This window comes from Hylaeus anthracinus, unplaced genomic scaffold (assembly GCF_026225885.1).
Source record: "Hylaeus anthracinus isolate JK02 unplaced genomic scaffold, UHH_iyHylAnth1.0_haploid 11989, whole genome shotgun sequence".
Lineage (NCBI taxonomy): Eukaryota > Metazoa > Arthropoda > Insecta > Hymenoptera > Colletidae > Hylaeus > Hylaeus anthracinus.
This window is the reverse complement of record NW_026534337.1, coordinates 2,717,477-2,736,401: the sequence shown is the minus strand read 5'-3', so window position 1 is coordinate 2,736,401 and position 18,925 is coordinate 2,717,477. Positions and strand designations below refer to the sequence as shown.

The window sequence follows — 18,925 nt, the reverse complement described above, 5'->3', positions numbered from 1 at the left end:
CGTGCGTGCGTGCGTGCGTGCGTGCGTGCGTGCGTGCGTGCGTGCGTTAATTCGGGAGTTTTTCAAGCATTTTTTCAATCAATTCAGATTAATACAAACAACCTAATATTGAATGATTTACAATAAATATAGTAATAATTGTTTGTCTATACATATATCTTGGGCGTCGTAATTTTGTTTTTCTTTTAAGGAAAGGTTTCTTTCAAAACGTTTGGATACCACTAATTTGACATACTACTGAGTACTAACCTTAATTGCACAAATCTCGATCCTGGTAGGAGTCTCCAGCCTATTTTTCTGCAAATAACAAGAGATCTTTTTTTTCATTCGCATAATACCGCACGTTTTTCCATGATCCATCCTTCAGATAATGTAGGTGCGTTTATCGCATGTACATTGTAGTATCAATATACATGCATACGCGCAATTAAAGCATAGTACAATGTAATTGCAGACTAACCTTGACTTTTTTTAATGCCTCGTCTGCATCCGGTGTTAATTTCCATGTATTGTCGGTGGACTTCTGCGTGTGTACAATGCATTTGTGTTCCACGTAATTGTTAATTCTGCAGAAACACGCCAGTAAATTTGGTCGTTCTCTCATATAAGAGAACATTTCATAAAAATTATTCTGTTTACAAAAGAAATTAATAATTGTATCGAAGTGTCGTTTCGCGAGGTAACTAGTTAGGCTAGCGTTTTCTCGATAATTAGGTCGACGAATCGAATATTCGTTCGTTAACGATTGAGATTTAATTATAGTTTAGAAGTTTGAAGTTTATCCTGAAGTAACGAAGGGAACGTTACGTAGGCAACTTTTTTAGAAATGCTCGTTGACATAATAGCGTCTCTTTTTCTCTTCGGGCATCAAAAGCTGCGTCCACGGGGCACTTTTCTGTGACATTTGACAACGTTAGTTGATAATTACTCGCGTTTGGTCGAGCTGATTAACCCTTCAGGGACCGTGTCGGCAAATATCTAGCTGCCCAAAGACGTGCGCTCGTCGAACGCCACCGTCCGCAAAAGCTTAACCCTCTGCACTCGAGGCATTTTTTTCTGGTATCTACCAGCAACTCGAGTAGCTTTCTTAGCATTCTACTTCCACGAATGCTATGCTTAAGTCGACTTCGAAGATGTAGCCCGATTAGTGATCGCAAACTAATTCTAGATTTGAATATTATATTCACCTCACCGATAATCATTTTTTTAACACTTCGTGTTCCAAAGAAATTAAACCTAAGCGAACATTATTGCTGGTTGATGTGCTGTGTCGAACCTAGTGGCAACCGAGAGTCACCTCTCGAGAGCAAAGGGTTTAAAGTTTCGCTTGACAGTAGGCCGTCTCGTTGGAATTATTCAACAAAAATCAATTGTTAAAAATCGCCATTACCTTTATCAATTTTTAATTGGCAATTGTCAGTTTAAAATTGGTCATTTTCAATTACCAATTTTCAATTTTCATTTGGCAATTTCAATTTCACCTTTAATAACATTAACTTAAGCCTAAACGGTGAAATATTTTTAAATGCTTTCACTAAGTAATAATTCAACTATTTTGTCTTTATTCAGTTATTTAATATTTTCTAGATTTGAAAATGATCGTTGTGGTCGGAAATGTTAATATACGAAAATTATTTATAGTGTCCATCAACATTGTATTGTGCTCGCAAGGCTGACAAAGTATCATTTACTATATCGACAAGTAGAAGATACTATAATAAAATTATAATATCATAAGTTCCTTTATCTGGAAGATGCTTTTTTATTTATAATGATGTTTCCTTCCGGGGTACATAGTGGTAGAAAAATTTATTTTGAACTGTTGTAAATATTCTTTGTAAAATTCGTTCTTCGTTGATTTGGACATAAATTTAGAAATAAATTCTTGTTCACGAAGATATTCTTCAATTGATATACGATCTCTTCGAATAATGAAGAATACCAAAATGTAGACTGTTTAAATTTTTGCTTTTCGTTCTACCATATGACGAAGGCAGTTTTTATCCTATATCATGAAAATTATATAACCAATAAAAAAGATCGTATACCAAATGTAAACATTGAAATTACAAGCATGTTTGCTATATTTGGTCAAAATTCAATTAATGTCGTACGAGTTTCATATCTGTACATTATAATTTAAAGTTGGTACATGGTGCATTTAGTTCCACTACAATTTTCGGTCTATGAGGCCATATAATTGATTTTTCATAAATATTGCGATAAAATTGTCTTCACGTTATTCTCATAGGTTCTAACTGTATTTTCACGGAGGAAAGAAATGCTTAACATTTTTAATTTATCTTGGCGTAATCTTTCAAAGCATCCGAACGAATCTGTGACGAGGCGCGAGTAAACAGCACGAAATACGTTAGGCAAGAGAAATTTAGTTAGCTCAGTTTTAACTCTCTCGTCTTTTTCCACGCGTTATGAATTAAGGATCGAAAATGTACTTGGTGGCAGCTTGAAAGCATCTCCTTTGAACGAGTTATTCCGCTAAGTACATTAAACGCAATAGGATGCGCTCAAAGATTTAATGTAAAAAGAGCATGCACAGCGTGGAGGGTGCAATTGAATTTACGTGATAAGAGTGTTAAGAGAGTCACAGTGTTCATACGCGGTGGATGCGTTGAAACCTTTCCTCGCTCTCGTGTGCTCAGCCATTGTCACTCTCCCTCTACTCAGTTTCTCTTTTCTCCCCTTTCAATTCTCTCTCTCTTTTCTTTTTTAGGTTTGTCCTTTTTCTCCCTTTTTTATTTCTCCTTCACCTCTGCCACATTTCTCTCTACTTTCAACTCATGTTTCACTTTTCTCCCCATCTCTCTATCTTCCCCTTCTATGACTTCTGCTTTATTTCTTATTCGTTTGATTCCGTTCTTTCTGTTTCATTTCTTCTCCATCTTTCTACTTCTGAATTCGACTTTTTGTCTATCTAACTATGAAACTAGCTGTAAAAAGGAATATACGAAGAAATCTATTATTCTTTACACGATTTTATTTCTGGTTTGAATAATTATTTATGAACCTATCAATAGTACAATTTTCTAGAGTTCAGTAGTTGGTAGATATGTCGAGTTGTAATGAAGTATTCTGTTTTTGGTATCAATTTTCATCTCATCGATTACAATAGAAAATCAAATTAATTGTGTGCCTGAGCTCGACACTATAGGTATAAACAATGCGTGGCATCGCCACTATAGTGTGGCACTACTAACCCTCGGTACGTGATTCATCAAAATACGTTCCCGCTACTTGCGTCGGACAATGTTTATTATGGCATTAACCGCGACCGTGGTTTTATGACTGTATACCGGATCCTTATTATTGTCCGTTTTCGAACAACGAGACGACCTATATCATTTAACGAATTGCGATTCACGTCAATTGTGTTCGATCTACAGGTTACATGATAACTCATTCTCAACCCTCGAATCATCGCGCCGCGATCGACGCGCTGTCTCAAAATGGGGTAGATTTATAGGTTTATTTTAGACTTATAGGTTTATTTATCAATTACATTTCTTTATGTGTTTTCTGTTGCCAACAAGTTGTACATTAGTTATACAAATGCTCTTTTTATTTTTTTTTAATTTGGACTCTTCACAGATTCTCTTTTTACTTAACATCGGCTCCTATTATGTTATATATCGTAGCATAAACCATATATGTATATGTACACCATATTTTAATCTTTTTTTTTCGTGCTATTTAAATATAAATCTTTATAAAACTATACATTTATGAAAAATTTGCGTTCGTGAAAATTTATCTTCTTTAATCACTAATTAAGTTTGCTGGACCAACGATGTCCCCTCAGAGGGGATATCCGAGTGCAAAGGATTAATTATTAATTTCACACTTGAGAAATCAATTTTGCAACTTGTCAGTCGATCGATTTTATTATCGAAACCGTTACTTGGCGTTAAGTAGCTGATCGTCGCTATATCCATGTACTGTCTATCTATTTATCTATCTATTTAATTTTGTCTAATTTGATTTCTTCCCTGTATGTTTGTTCCTCCATTTTTGTTCTTGTTTGTTATTCACTTGGTCCTCTTCGGGGTCATCATTGTTTACTCTATGGTTCCGTTTCCGTTCTTTTCCGTCTCTTTTTTTTTCTTGCCTGATGCTTCGGTTCCTTTCCTACCGGGTGGTTCACGATTTCAAAAGCTGCAACAGACCGTGGCGGAGATAAGCTAATGACATTACGCTCTCTGTTCAAGCATCAGCGTGAAAAGCCTCCTCCACCGTTTTGTGTTTACGCGGGTTCGTCAGAAAACAAACACGATAAAAAAGATAGGAGAACACCGACGGTACGCGTCTATCCAATGAGAGTAAGCGCGGGTAGAACATTATTTTTCTATCGTTCTTCATCTTCATTTTTCCTTTTTGCATATCGATCCCCAGTACCGTTTGTTTGCCATCGCTTGTTTTTCATTGCGGCTTTTTAGCAGGCCATCTCTTTTATTTTTTAACAGTTTTACTTTCCCGACTGTTATTGAATATAACGGAGGGAAAATACTGTTGTTGATCAAAATTTATGGTGATGGTTCGAAGTATTTTGAATCTAAAAATGGAAAAATAACAATGATAAAATTCTGTGTTTATGTTGATCTCTGTCTTGCTTTATATCTCATGATTGATTTATCAGAAAATGGTGAAATTTAATATGAAAACTTCGACATGAATGTATACATGAATATGGATTGTTGGGGCTATTATATTACTTAACAAATGTCCTCTGTGTGAATTTGTCTGTTTTGTTTCGTTTGATTCCATGTGTGTTTGAATAGACTTTACACATTAAACACATTGATTGTCTTCTCTAAACCGATTTATTCTTTCATTTTAGTTGTATTTTATTTTTCTATTCCGTTTAAACATAAATACAGATCACGTTTGCAAATATTTAGTTATAAATGAAAATATTGGGGAGTAAAGCAAACACACGCCAAGCGTTAATTTTTACGAATATACGACTTTTAATATTGTTTATCTATCTTATTCTTTGTAAAGATATTGTTTAATCGACAGGAATTTAAAGATTGTTTAACTTTTCGTATTTCTAAGAAGAAAAATGAATTTTAAAACAGAAAATCATGTTTGTATGTGCATAAATTTCGCAAGCAAAAATCATCCCTTCATCTCTGTGGTTGTAAAATTGTTTTTTAATATACAGGATCTTCTCGCTGTACGGCACTGTTTAAACAATAGAATCCACCCTGTTCAATCTGTTACGGTTTGATAAATGGCGAATGCCCGGTATTCCAAGTTTTATTCCAAGGGAAGGTGGAATTACGTGTGTCTCATTGTGACGTCGATTTATGGCACTGCGGACCCTTGATGTATTATGCCGACAGCGTGTAAATCCGTCTTCGAATCAGTCCACTTTCTATCCTTTACGCACAAGTTCGTCTCAATTTGAAACTTTAACAGGGAAATTGGTCTATTCGCCATATTCGCGTAACGAGCGATCGTTAAATTCTTTCGCTCCCTTTACAATAGCCGCAGTTGAAACAAAAAGTAGTATATGAATATTAATTACCCTTTTTGATTAAATTTTTGGCTTTGCAACAAAAATGTTACGCAGTTTCGTTGAAATGTCTAACGAAGTCTGGCAAATACTTCTAATTAAAGGCCAGACACGTTTCCGTCAGAGCTGCGTTTTTTCTCTGCGAATAATATTTCGCGCGGAATAATTCCGTTCGTATTACTGAAACCACGCACGGACGTCTTTTCATGCTTTTGAAAATCGTAAAATTCATTCTACTTGGATTTTTCACATACACGAATGCCACGTTTAAGATGCGACCCTTCGAAATTCTTTGTATCCAGAAATATTTCTGAAAGGAATCTTCGGAATAAAAAGGGATCCGTGTTTGCGACCTTTGTAATTGCAGAGTTAAGAATTTTCGATATTTATTGTTAAGCATTTCGGGAGGTTCATAATTTAGTTCCTTAAAATTTTAGTAGGTCCTTTATGGAATTCATAATATGACACTGCTTTATATATGTATATTGACTACATTTTAGTTAATGAAAAGTAAATATGCTATTTACGGAATATTGAAATGGAAAAGAGTAGTGTTCAATCTATGATTAAAGAAAAAAGGAGTAATGATTTTTTAAGTGTTAATTTGTTTGTCATAGTTTTATTGTAGATGTAGGTGCGTTCCACAATACAACATTACAACATTGTTATCTAAAATAGCATTTAATAATATCTAAGAAAATAATCGGTAACTTGTTCTATTCTTAGTTTTGTGGAAAAGTGAAATCCTAAAATTAATTTCTAATTTTATAGTCTGATACATCTTCATCTAGAATAACATTAAATATATTCTTTTAAAAAATAATGATTAACTCGTGATTTTAATTTTAATTTTGAGAAAATGGAAGGGGCTAAAATTAATTAGTAATTACATACATAACCCAAGTTAGATTTCTACGACTGGGGTGGTTTATGGGTGGTTTATTTTATTCATTTTTTAGGAGATTGTATCGTTTTATTTGCAATTTTGTTACGATACTTTAGTAATTACAAGACTAATCATATATTTGGATAGTATCGTGTAGAGAAATTATACAAATTATAAGAGTTGTATTTCATACATGAAAAGTGTTTGATTTCTGTCAATTTTTAATCATCCAAAGCAAATAATTAGAAATGTAATTAACGTCATAGTAAACGCTTTGCAACGCTTTTCATTCTAATATTAATACCTAGATTAGATTTTTTTTCTGTTGGTCAATTTGAAAAACGACCAATAATTGGCGATGATCAATCATTAATGTTTAAAAAACGATGTTTGAAATTTTAAATAATTGTTGAAACTGTTAAGGTGGCATATGCACTCCTGCGAAGACAACATAATCTCATTATTTATTTTATCATCCCATAGTTTTTAATTTTAATTGAATGCTGTAGAAAATTGCACCTGGCCTAGAACAGTTTAAACATGGAATGTTACTAATGCCTATATCTCAGTCTTTTGTAAACATTTTTTAATAAACAAACTATCAAATTATTCTTAAAAGACGTATTTTTAAACTTAAAAAATTCTGATTTTCTAAATTTAATCATCAAGTCTGAATCAAGTTGCAAATATTGGCCTGCTTTGGATTTTCCTAGACGCGTATACCCTTCTAATCCAATTAATTTATCGGATCTCTCCCCCATAAATTACCATCTATTTGAAAATCTGGATAACTTACCCAAAGAAAAGCATGCGGTTAACCCTTTGAGCGCTGAGAAGCGTGACGCTCGACGCTGTGTGTGGTTGAAACTCCGCCAGTAGTAACATGTGTTGTGGTTGGCAGCAAGTTCATAGCGACGGTCTACGTTGAGTACATATATGCGTTGGTAAACCATAGCGAAAGTCTCAAGAGGACTACAACGGAGGTTTACTAGGGGTTTGCCCGCAGGTTTCATTCATGTTTCGACTAAATCCGCGAGGGAACCTCCGATGAACCTCGATGTATACGCTGTCTGCGTGCAATAGCGTTTGCCTATATGAAATGATTTTCCTCAGCTGGATAAAGTAGAATCTCTGTTTATGTTTCTTCAGCTTTCGCGACGCATCCGTTCGCGTAATCGATGGTCCCAGATGGGAATGAAAATATAAACGCCAAAGAAATATTGTTGTATGAATGGGAGGAGTCGTATTCTTTGTCAAAAATTCAATTTCTTCTTAAACGCATATTAAGTTTTAATATGAAAATATATTCTTCAATCATGAAATCAAAATTTAAGAAATTACATTAGTTACACGAGTTTGTAGGAAGATGTCTTGACACTTTGTACCATGCAGCGCAAATTGTTTATGAATTGGTAACAAACAAAAGCGATGAAAAATAAACAAGAAGAAAGTTTTGAACGTGAGAAGTCTTTGTGCAATCTTTTCGTTTTTGGTGTTGGTACTTGGCAGATACATACGTGGCTATTTAGTATGTTAAAAATTGTTTACTGTATTTATCTTTCATGAAATTTCTAAACTCGTATTAAGTATTCCAAAGTAAGAGATACGTTTTGTAGATCTTTCGAATGATTCGAGTAACATCAATTTTCGACTATTCTTTCGCTTATCCTCAAATGTGGAAAATTATTAAGAAAATATGTAACAAAAATTACGAATAACTTTTTGAATATACAGCGAGACACAAAAAGATCATAATAAGAATAATAAAACAAGTTTTAATATTTATCGTAAATAACATTCGTATCCCATTATTTTGTTCTCTTGCGTTACACAAGCAGAGATGTATTTTGCTCTGTATGTATATGTCTTTAATGTTTTCATATCAATGTGACAGTAAAGTGATCGAAAACGATTATATACAATTATTTACATAGCGTCAATGAATATTACATATAGATTCCTCTGCAGATTTATAAGTTGTTCTATTTGGTATTATTATTATCATAATTATTGTTAAATATTTTGACTACGCATATGTGGAAGTGAACATACATGAACATCTATTAAACTAAAATATAATTACAATTCTTACGTGCAAAAGAAACATGAATATTCGTATAAAATTCAGTGTTCGATCGCGAATGTTTGCAAGGCACGTGACTGAAATTTTGAATGAATTTGACACGAAGAAAATCCATGTTGATAATCCAACGCAATGAAAACGGTTTAATGTGTTTGTTTCAGTGGCTTCAAGGAATATGTGGAGTGCTCGCATCATACGGTTCGTCGAGAATGCGGCGATGACTCGGCTCAGTTTACAAAGGAGTTCCTTGACAGAATGTCGAACTCGCTTTTGAGGGTAAATATTTGCCACCCCTGGTTGGGGAGAGACTGTTGTTACCGCTTTGAGATACGTCCGGTCATGTTACGTCAGAGCATCCCTGGAGTTGTTCGAAACTCGTGTCATGAAGTATACTACCATAAAACTCATAAAGGCGTACTCTATCTGCCATACACACGAGGGCGACGATATACTTTTTATTTTTGACGTTGTGGTCACAAATTTGTATATATATATATCACCGAAGATTTAAAAGACGTTATCAATTTTAATTTAAATTACTATTGCACAACAATATTAAAGTCGAACTTTAACATTCGAAAACTTTAACATTATAAACATCATTTAAACGCTCTCTAAGATTATTGGTTTCTACAGGGTGTTTCCTACTTTTCCGACAAGATTGTAGGAGCATGATCTACAAGTGCAAACAAGAAAAAAGTGTTATATGAAGTTTGTTTATAAACGCACACACATTCAATACTGTCTTCTAATATCGTACCAAAGCGTTTATTAACAAACTTCATGTAACATATTTTTCTTGTTTTCACTTGTAGATCATGCTCCTGCAATCTTGCCAGAAAAGTAGGAAACACCCTGTATAAGAATTAAATTCTACATGAGCTGGGTGGATTTTCGAATTTTTAAAAATAAACAGTTCACATCTTCATTTAAAATAACGTATAAACATCCATATTAAAGTGAATTATATCATTACAAGTATTTATCACAAGTAACTGTATTTTTGCATGCTCACTGGTACTATCGGATAAAACTAATTTAGTAATTTCCTATACATGTGTGCAGTCCAGTACGAAATTACGAATACTTAAGTTCTTACTTTAGACATAATCGAGCCGAATCATAATTAATAATCAATACTATTGCAAGTAATTATATATTTGCATGGTCGTCAATGTTATCGAATTAAATAAATTTAGGAATTTTCCGTACACGCAAGAAGTAAGAGTCACGATTTACGAATTCTCAAATGTTTACCTCGTACGTAATCGAGTCGAACCATAATTAACCAGAGTGTTTGCGTGTGATTTGATTGCAGGCGTCTTGCGAACCCTACACCGAGGAGGTGTGCGCAATCGGCAGCGGCGCCAGCATCTTCAGGGTGGAGACAATAGTCCTCGTGTTGGTGGTCCTCGCAAGGTACTTCACGTAAGTGGTTAAGCACCACTCGCGGCCGGAAAAAGGGGACGATTTCCGTGCACAACGAGCGCCGTGCTGAAAACCCGGGGCCCTCCGTTCGTTCTCCGCTTCCGATTCGCCAAAGTACATATATATATCTTTTTTTTTCTTACTTTCGATGAGAAAACCAAGAAGAGAAATGGGCACACGCGCGAGCGGACTGTCGAGTATCGAGAGGCACGGAGAAGGAAATAGAGGACAGAGACGGAGAAGAAGTTGAGAGAGCAAGGTAAAACCAAGGAAGAACGGGATCAAAGCAACGACACTGCGAGCGGAGAAGAAAGTTTCGCCACGCACGTTTCACCCCTACAGAAGTTTCTCTCTGCACTCGTGCGGGAAGTGTTTCTCTTTGACACGAAACTTGGCTTGCGCGAGGAAAACAAAGGGGAGAACGTTGCTTCCAGACACCGAGACGAGCTTAATCAAGCAATTAGATGCCACGAGCTAGACCTGGTACGTGTTCGTTCGACCGTTAGTTGGTCGGTCGATGCCTGGATCGATGAAACCGATCTGGATTCCTGGTTAGAAAAAGATGACGTTCAAGCAGGAAATGGATAAGTGTCGAGAGTAAACCTGGAGAACGCAGAGATGAAATTGACACCAGCTTAGCAGATATCCAAGTGTTGTGCTTTGGTTGCATTAAGATTTTATTTACCAGGTAATTATTTGAATTCAAGTATTGTTCGCAAAAGACGCCATAGAAATATTAAAAAAGCACGGAGAAATATACTGCGCGTCATGGAAGATAAAACCATCTCAAAAGATAGCGTTACATAGACAAGATATCTTCCATGCAAGACCATCATTAGCGATCATAGTTATCTTCAAGTTCTTAGGACATTTACATTCGTCTTCGTTATTAGAAGGAAACTAGAAATATTCCTCACATCTTGAAATTGAACATCGCAAGCGGACTGTTACCTATTACAACGACCAACATCATCCATTCTTTCCACCATTCGAAGAATCGGAATCGAAGATGAAACCCTTATCTCCGAGACATCGTGCAAAAAAATGTCACCACGAGGAAAAACGAACGCGGAATGCATCCGTCGATCGGAAGAACTTGAACCATCGTGAAAAGCTGAATCTTCCCTTTCTTTGGAAAATGCAAAATCGCATTATGGATTTGTGGGTCGGAATCTCGAAATACAAGAGGTGGAGATGGACAGTGATTTCTCCGCTGATGCTTTCTTTTTTTGGGGGGGGGGGCGAGGGGGGGGGGGGCGATCGCAGACGACTAGAGATGTTCGACTTCAAAGTGTCATTGTTCAAGATCAACTCTGCAATTCGACTACTACGATTATTTGGATTTGGTAGATTCTTTTGAGTAGTCACTCTCTATGGTCTATGTACGTCAAAACGTAAACGATCGAAACAAGTACAGATTTGCGAAAAGGCAATCACAGTGATATCAATTCAGTTCATTGAAATTATAAAAAAAAAGAAAGAAAAAGAAAAGAACAGGAGTAACAGAAGAAACTACAAGCAAGATGCATCTCCTTAAAATAGTTCCATTTCACGCGTAAGAGAATAACATGTTTCGCAAGACGGATGTTTCGAGTGCGAGGCTGCGATAAGCGAGAACACTTGGCTTCCGGGTAAAAGGAAACCGTGACAACGTTTCAAATACAAGATCCGTGCTCCCGTGAGTAGCTTTGTTCTCAGGCGACGTACACAAGTCGACAATCACGGAACTCTTACAAGCCAAATAAATACGACAAACGAAGTTCGTATCGTTACAATGAACACTCCATCTTGTCCCGCGGCAAAAGTGGAGCCTTTTCTGCAACGAGTGTCCCGTGCAGCGGCGAGCAAACGTTGGAAGAACGGAGCAAAAATGTTGGCCATTGAAAGGAGGATCCGGGGGAGGAAGTTGGAGTGGCGAAAATCTCTGAAAGCGGTTCAGAATGGAAAGGATGAAAAGAGGCAACGAGCAGATAGAAACGCGAAGAGAATTCATTCTATCCCTCTTTCGGCTCGGAAACACCTTTCGACTAGTCAGGCACAGCTTCGTGAAATAAAGATGACGTTGATAACAATGTTGTTCGGAGGCGAGGCTGCCGACGCCCGGACGAATCTTCCACCTTCTTCGGCAAAGAATCGATACTTTTCCTAGAGAGCGGATGAAACACAAGTAATAGAAAAAGTCGGATGCAGAAGGCGTTTTCCAATTCCTCGATTGCTTATGCAGTCGTCGAGTGAGGAGCACGCTCGATGTGGGATAATCGAAAAGTGGAGAGCGACGGTGTGACAAGGAACTGATAGATAGGTGATTGCATGCAAAACTATGTCTACATACTATTGACACCGGAATCATTTCTTGAAAGAAATATAAGTTTCCCCGAAGACTGCTAGTCTATCCCTCTATCTCCAAAGAAATTCCGTACTTCCAGATTCGCAGAATTGAGATAGACTCGTCTTTCGTTTATCGAAGATCTCATCGCAACGACGCAAAATACAGCCGACACTGCCAACGTTAACCCAAATACCCGAGTGCTTGGTTTCTCAAGCTAGTTTTAAAATTCGACGACGATCACTCGAAAAACAGCAGTCAACTCGACCGTCCGAGTGCCTTGTTCTTCAACTCTAGTCTTTAAATTCGACGGTCTAACGTAATTTACAATCAGCGATAACCAAAAGTAAATCGTCCAATTTAGGGACAAAGAAGAGCTTTTCTTGTTTCGGTTTGAAGAAGGCTATTTACTTGCCGAAGAGGAGAACGTCGAATCGAGTCCAGCGTTAAGCACATCACTTTGTCTGACATCAAGACCACTCACGGGAAAACAGATAGCTCCAACCGTTTGCTCGAGTTCTCGGCTTTATCGTTTGTCCAGAAAGTGGCGAGAGGAGCGCCAACGTCGAAAAGAACTGTCACCGTTCTCTATGCACTCCATCGGAGAGTGCATCGCGCATCGCAAGCGAACTGGAAACAAGGAGAAAGAAGCTTGCGAACCCTGCCGCGGCAAAAGGACGGTTCCTTCCGGTACGTCCCTCGAGCGATCGCTGTAAGCAGAGAAAGATAACGGGTCGTGCCCTCGAGGAGTCGAGTTTCGCGTTGAAAGGGAATTACTTCCAGCGCGGTGGGTCAGTAGAAGTTACATCTGGACATCCGAGGTCCTGTGAACCAGGGTTCCGTAAACTTGCGGGCATTCGTCTACTCTCTGCCAAATTCCCGATAGAAATATATACACGAGGTAAATGATGTAACGTGAACACCTACGATTAAAGTTCCGTACATAGCGTTCAAAAGTCCGAGACTTTAAAGCCTATAACCTTGTAGATCTGAAGACCAGGAACAAACATTATCTTTTCTCCTCTGCCATAGTAACTAGTTTTCTTATCGTCACACAATTCATCGAGGACGAGTACTCGAATAACCGTCCAACTCTAGTCTACAACTGGGATTGTCTGCTTCCAAATGTTAACATGGAATCCGTTCTTACCTTGAATGATCGTGGTATTGCCAACGAGTGCTAGAATATTTCTAAATGATCGGATCTATATTATATATCTTGATTCGAAGAATAACGAATTGACATTCGTGATGAACACCATTTCCAGATTTAAATGTCATCGAACTTCTACGGCAATTTTCAAGAGACACATTCGAAGATGTATTGACGGAAGAATGGGATAATATTTGGTTGAAAAGTATTCATCTATTTCAAGAAGAATGGGAGCTGCATTAAAGGCAATGGATGGCCTAACACTATGTTGATAAAACAATACTGCGAATTTCACAGGTGTTTCAATTATGCTCAACCCTGCATATTAACTTGGTAACTGTCTGGTTTAGCTGCACGAGTTCTCCTATTAACCACTGTCGAGAGCTATCATCCGAAGATTAACGATTACTTCAGAGGAGAAACAGACGTGGCGCTAGTTACTTTCCGTAGTAGCCTGCGACATACCTCGTTGTCATTTACACGGTATCCGGAAAATTGATGGAGTCTCGTCGACGATGACCAGGAAGCAAGTAAGCACGGTCGATTCCTCGGTGGAATAAACTATTGTTCATCCGTGTAACTTGTTCTTCTCAACGGATCGCGCTATGGGGAAAAAAGTAACCAAAGAACTGGAAAGATCCTTTTCATAATTGAGGCAGTAGGTTGTCAGACGTTTTTGAGCGACCGGTCATTCGATTCATTTCTTACAAATGGAATACCACTTGAATGGAGAACACCAAGAGCAGTTACAAATCGAACGCTCCTTCGCGAAAATATCCAACCACATAATAATAAATATTTCGCAAGTCGCGAAAAACACCTTACTGCAAAAAACTGGATTCCAACGATGGGCTCTCAGCTGTCGAGGAAATGTTGCGAAAAATGCGACTAGGAAGGACGAGGAAACTGGCTGAAAAGCATTAAATCGTGAAGCATGTTTTACAGCTCGGACCCTACGGACGAAAGGATGGAAATTGTTGGCTCTAAACGAATTGCTCGCTAAAGGGGGAAAGGGTCGAAACGTATAATTTAAAGAGCAGGCGGAATATGTTTTATCGAGGGAGACTATCGTTTCCTGAACTTCTCTCGTAAACGTTGAAAGACCGATAAAAGTCTTAGCGACGAAAGTGGCGGAAACGGACACTGGAATAGGAAAAGAGAGGAAATGGATCGAGTGTCAGCTGCTTCGACGAGGGTCTGATTCTCGCGCACGTACCGTTTCCACGTCGGTCCGAAACGCGTTCTAAATAGTAAGTAGCTCGCGAGCAGGGGTAAAATCACTTTCATCGTGCGATCACGCGACATGTGCTACGCTCATGGAAAAATCACAGACGGAAGAGGATTTCGTTCTTCTGGTACGTGCCGTTTCTATTTTTACGCGGTCTGTCCGTAACGTGGGCAATATCGTTCTCGATCCCCCGATAAACACGTATCTGTCAACCGATTTTCGCTTCCATGCGATGTCTTCGGTTTGTTTAATACAATTTGCTACCGTGACCTCGGATAGCGAATACCGAGCTTTAACCCTGATTACTGGTGCTACTATACGCTAGCAGTTGAATTAATTTGCGCACAACAACTCGAAAAGTATTCTTTTCAAAATTCTTTTCTCAAAGAAACAAATTTAAATCTCCTTCCGTTGATATTTAGTATGTAAAGTTTACGTACACATGGCAATTAAAGACTAATTTGTTTTATTTTTCTATTGTATCACAAATATTTTTATTTTATAATTATCCTATTTGATATAAGGTATGCCATCAGCTCCAATTTATTTAAGAGAATTTTATATTACTATAATACAATACTATCGGAGGTAAAAGGCTTTTAACTGGAATACGGATTTTATTGGCGAGAACTTTTACCATGTTATCTTTGGCCAGCGATGAAATTAGATTTCTTATGCTTTCTAGTTTGCAGTTGGTTAATTTCATCTTCTGTAGAATGTCTCCCTTCGAACAAATTACCTAATAATTATCTCCAATCGCGATGAAACAAAAAAATGTTTTATTGGTAATCTGAATGGATTATAGTGATGTTTTTCAAAGTAAAGGACTGTTTAAAAAAAAAATCTAATATAGAAAAATCCAGAGGATTTACACATCTCTTGTTATATGATACATTGATCCCTGAAATTTAACAACTACAACACATTTGCCTTATTTCATTTAAAATCTTGGACACAGAAATTCTTTTTTTAAAGGGGTATGCTATTTAACGAGTTTGAGAACCACTGTTCTATAATACTATGTTGGAAACAAATTTTCTTAGTACATTTTCATCCAAGATGAGATATTCGATAAGATCTGAAAATAAATCGCGGCTCGTTTTGTAATCCAAATGTATGTCCATCGTGGAACGTGCAATGTGCCGATACGCGAGACGTCGATTCCAGCAGCAACGTCTCTATCAATGGTGGATTTGCGTTTCTCGGTAGAGGTTATGTGTCTGTACACAGTACACTGTCGCAAATACAGCGACGTTTCTCTGTAAGTTTCTATTACTTATGCAGTACCTCGGAAATGGACGAAAATGGACGAAAATGGACGAGAACGACGAATTTGGCAAATACGAAAATGCATTATTAATTGGTGCTGATTGTAGGTAGAAACAGTTGCCGAATTTGGGTTAGTTTGAAATAAATTAAAAGGGTCACTACGTTCGCCTTCGAATCATTTAATTCAATTTTCCGAAGAACATTATACATTCAGAGGTTTTCTATGTTGAAGCATTAGACTCGAATCCTAATTTGGACCACTGTAGAAACGAAGGTAATACATTTGCAGATTAAAATAATCTCGTATTGAGATATCAATTAGTAGATACCTATTCATACATTTTATTCATCACTTCTTAGAAAAAGTAAAGTTTCTTTGGCAGTGAGCAAATTAAAACAAATATTTCGTCATTGGAAGTTTGAATCGATGATTTGGTCGCATTAACTATTGATCTTTTTCAAAATATAAATAACGTTACATATAATATTAATAATTTTAAATAAACATGGGGATTTTTTTTTAATAAAACCTTTTTTTTTTTTAGAAAATTTTTTTATATTATCGGTACAACAGTTATAAAATGAATAATAAAATTAAATCAGCGGAGAAGTTTTCTTTATCGCTGATTAATTTAACAGCTACCGAAGAAACTTTTTTTAAGAAAGAGGATTAGAATCAGTGATTATTATTCACACTGTATTACGTTCGTTTGGTGTTTACGAAATCCTGGATTTACGAGTGGATTCGACGGAATAGAGGATTCGAGTTCCGGTGCACGTTTCGGGAACGCGCGCGCATACCTGATGCGCGTAATTTATGCACGTTTCCATCACGCGATAATCCTCGGGCCGTATCTTGTAACGCGTGACAAATAGATCGTCGTCTTTGACGCTACCATTGTTGATCCGACGACTCGATGGGAAACTCGGCTCCGAAGTCATCCAATCGAATCGAGAAACGGCGGCAGCCTGCTCATGTTTGGAATTGTTTGAAATGTGTCAGATTAACCTCGCGATCGTGTAACGTGTAACGTTGTTACTCTATAGTGAGAAATGCTTGTCTAGTTTCGAGGAACGCAGGTACAGTTTTAGTTTCTGTATAAAAATATTAACTCACCCCAGGTCAAGTTGACTTATGATGTACTAGAATATATGAGGGGTTTTGTTTGAAAGTGCTACAAGTCCATATTATTTTGTATGCAGATATTTAAGGGCTTACATTTTTATAGGTTCAAAAATATTAGTTGCTACTTCGGCTCTGCCGAAGAGTGGCCCGTTTTTGACTCCTTATTCTTGAGTATGGGGGGCGCGATACTACACTCGGTATTTGAGCGAGGCAACACAAGAATAAAGTGGCTATATTAAAATTTCTCAATAAAATCCATTTCATTTTTGCCAGATGTGATCTAACGTTGTTGCGATAAAAAAGAACTCTTCGTTTCTGTTAAATAATTCTAGACTTAATATTTACTAAAAAATCGCCGCAGAATAGTTAAACATGTATGAAAGAAATCTAAGAGCAAAAGTGAACTCATTAATACGACTAACAGATTTGTTTTGCAAGCATCGCTAAATGTAATCGAGTTTATAGCATCGATAATTGTGTTCTCGTTGTAAGATATTATTTAAGTTTTGTTTCTGTAAAATTTATTTAATTTTACAGGAATAAATTTGTGGTCACGTCACAGAAAAAAATTTTTAAAAAGAATTCATACCAGACGGGAATCAAACTCAAGTCCGAAGTATGGTATTTGCAGCCTAAACTGCCTCACCTATGCTGTTGTCTTGTGAACTATTCTAACGGAATCGAAGATACGTGGGCTTAACATTTTTTCAAATTAATATTTTATCAACAACGACGGAGCAATGCGCCTTACCTCTTTGCTCAAACACTTTCCTAGTAGAGTACTATACTATGTTAAAAGCTGATTGAAATCCGTGACCTCCAGTTCGCGGCCTCTCCTTGTTAGTTACGTTTTCGGGTTTTTCCGCAGCGGATAGAAACAAAGGTAGCAGCAACGGATGTCCCGTTGTGCCCAGGTGTGTAAGAGTGTTTTATTGCATGGACATTGGAGGTTACTTCGAGAAATGTTGTAAATTCAAGGAAATTGTTTTGTGTGGATAGGGTTGCAATTGAAGGGTTTCGAGTTCTTTGAATAGCGGTTGTTTAAATGTTTTGTACGATATTGGAATGGGACAAGAGAGTAATTAGCTTTTCGAAGAGTGTTTAGGAGAAGACGCGAACCGAAGAGTTCCGTTTCATGGACGGAGCAGTTTCAGTAATTTTCAAGTAATTGGTCAGACGTCGCGGTAAATTCCGTTTGTTGGAGAGACAATTGTTGCGCAATACTCTACTACACACGCGATCTAGCGTTTTACAACCTGTATAACCTCAATACCGTTGATAGTTCACTTTTATTTACCTCGCTGGTGCTCGCGTTAAAAATGTCGCGAAACTGGAAAATAGAAAAATTGAAAACGAACGGCTGGACTTTCATTGGCTCGTCTAGAGTCGTAATTTAGTGCTCGCATTCGTGAACAAAGCGCAGCAATTACCGCAACGGTTAATTGACACGAACAATGCTCGGCAAGTGAGTCGCTCGAACAGCGTCATGACATTGAAATCCAGAGGCTTTGGCGGGACTCATTTTTGCGGGCATCGCGTTATCTTCCATTAAACGTTTTCCGTTTAACGTTTGTCTGGCGGGAGTCAATGAAAATTCAATACAAAGGGGTCGATTGCGTTTCGTAGCGCTTGAGCGTTTCACGCTGGAATGTATCGGACAAAAAGGAAAAGACATTTTCTACACGACAGTTTCATGTAATTAGTTACGTTCTTACGCTCTTGTTAGACTTCGTCATTTATAATCTTTCGCGTAACAAATTTTGTTATTTTTTATTACGCCATAAAATCCGTAATTAAGAATCTTGTTACTCTACATATTCCAATTAGGAGCGATTCATACAGATAAATTAATTTAGTTTCTTCAATTTTAGAATCCGTGGTTAAGAGTCTCAT

The 18,925-nt window shown here is 37.2% G+C and overlaps 2 protein-coding genes across 6 annotated transcripts in view; one reads left to right on the top strand and one right to left on the bottom strand.

Moving 5' to 3' along the window:
• LOC128888103 (uncharacterized) overlaps positions 1 to 7,701 on the bottom strand; it is a 51,191-nt gene extending 43,490 nt beyond the window's left edge. For 4 of the 5 annotated variants that reach the window (XM_054144746.1, XM_054144747.1, XM_054144749.1 and 1 more), the window contains exons 1-3: positions 7,216 to 7,701; positions 461 to 566; positions 250 to 297 (exon numbers count right to left, since the gene is read on the bottom strand). In XM_054144746.1, coding sequence (XP_054000721.1) covers positions 250 to 297; positions 461 to 566; positions 7,216 to 7,304 — 243 coding nt within the window. In that variant the 5' untranslated portion in view covers positions 7,305 to 7,701. Of the gene's footprint in view, positions 1 to 249; positions 298 to 460; positions 567 to 6,170; positions 6,944 to 7,215 lie in introns of those variants that run through there. The other variant, XR_008460158.1, reaches the window with a different exon arrangement.
• Positions 1 to 11,009, top strand: part of LOC128888074 (uncharacterized) — an 87,612-nt gene extending 76,603 nt beyond the window's left edge. Inside the window, exons 5-6 of the mRNA XM_054144700.1 lie at positions 8,664 to 8,778; positions 9,821 to 11,009. Coding sequence (XP_054000675.1) covers positions 8,664 to 8,778; positions 9,821 to 9,934 — 229 coding nt within the window. The 3' untranslated portion in view covers positions 9,935 to 11,009. The remainder of the gene's footprint in view (positions 1 to 8,663; positions 8,779 to 9,820) is intronic.
• Positions 11,010 to 18,925: the final 7,916 nt, after the last annotated feature.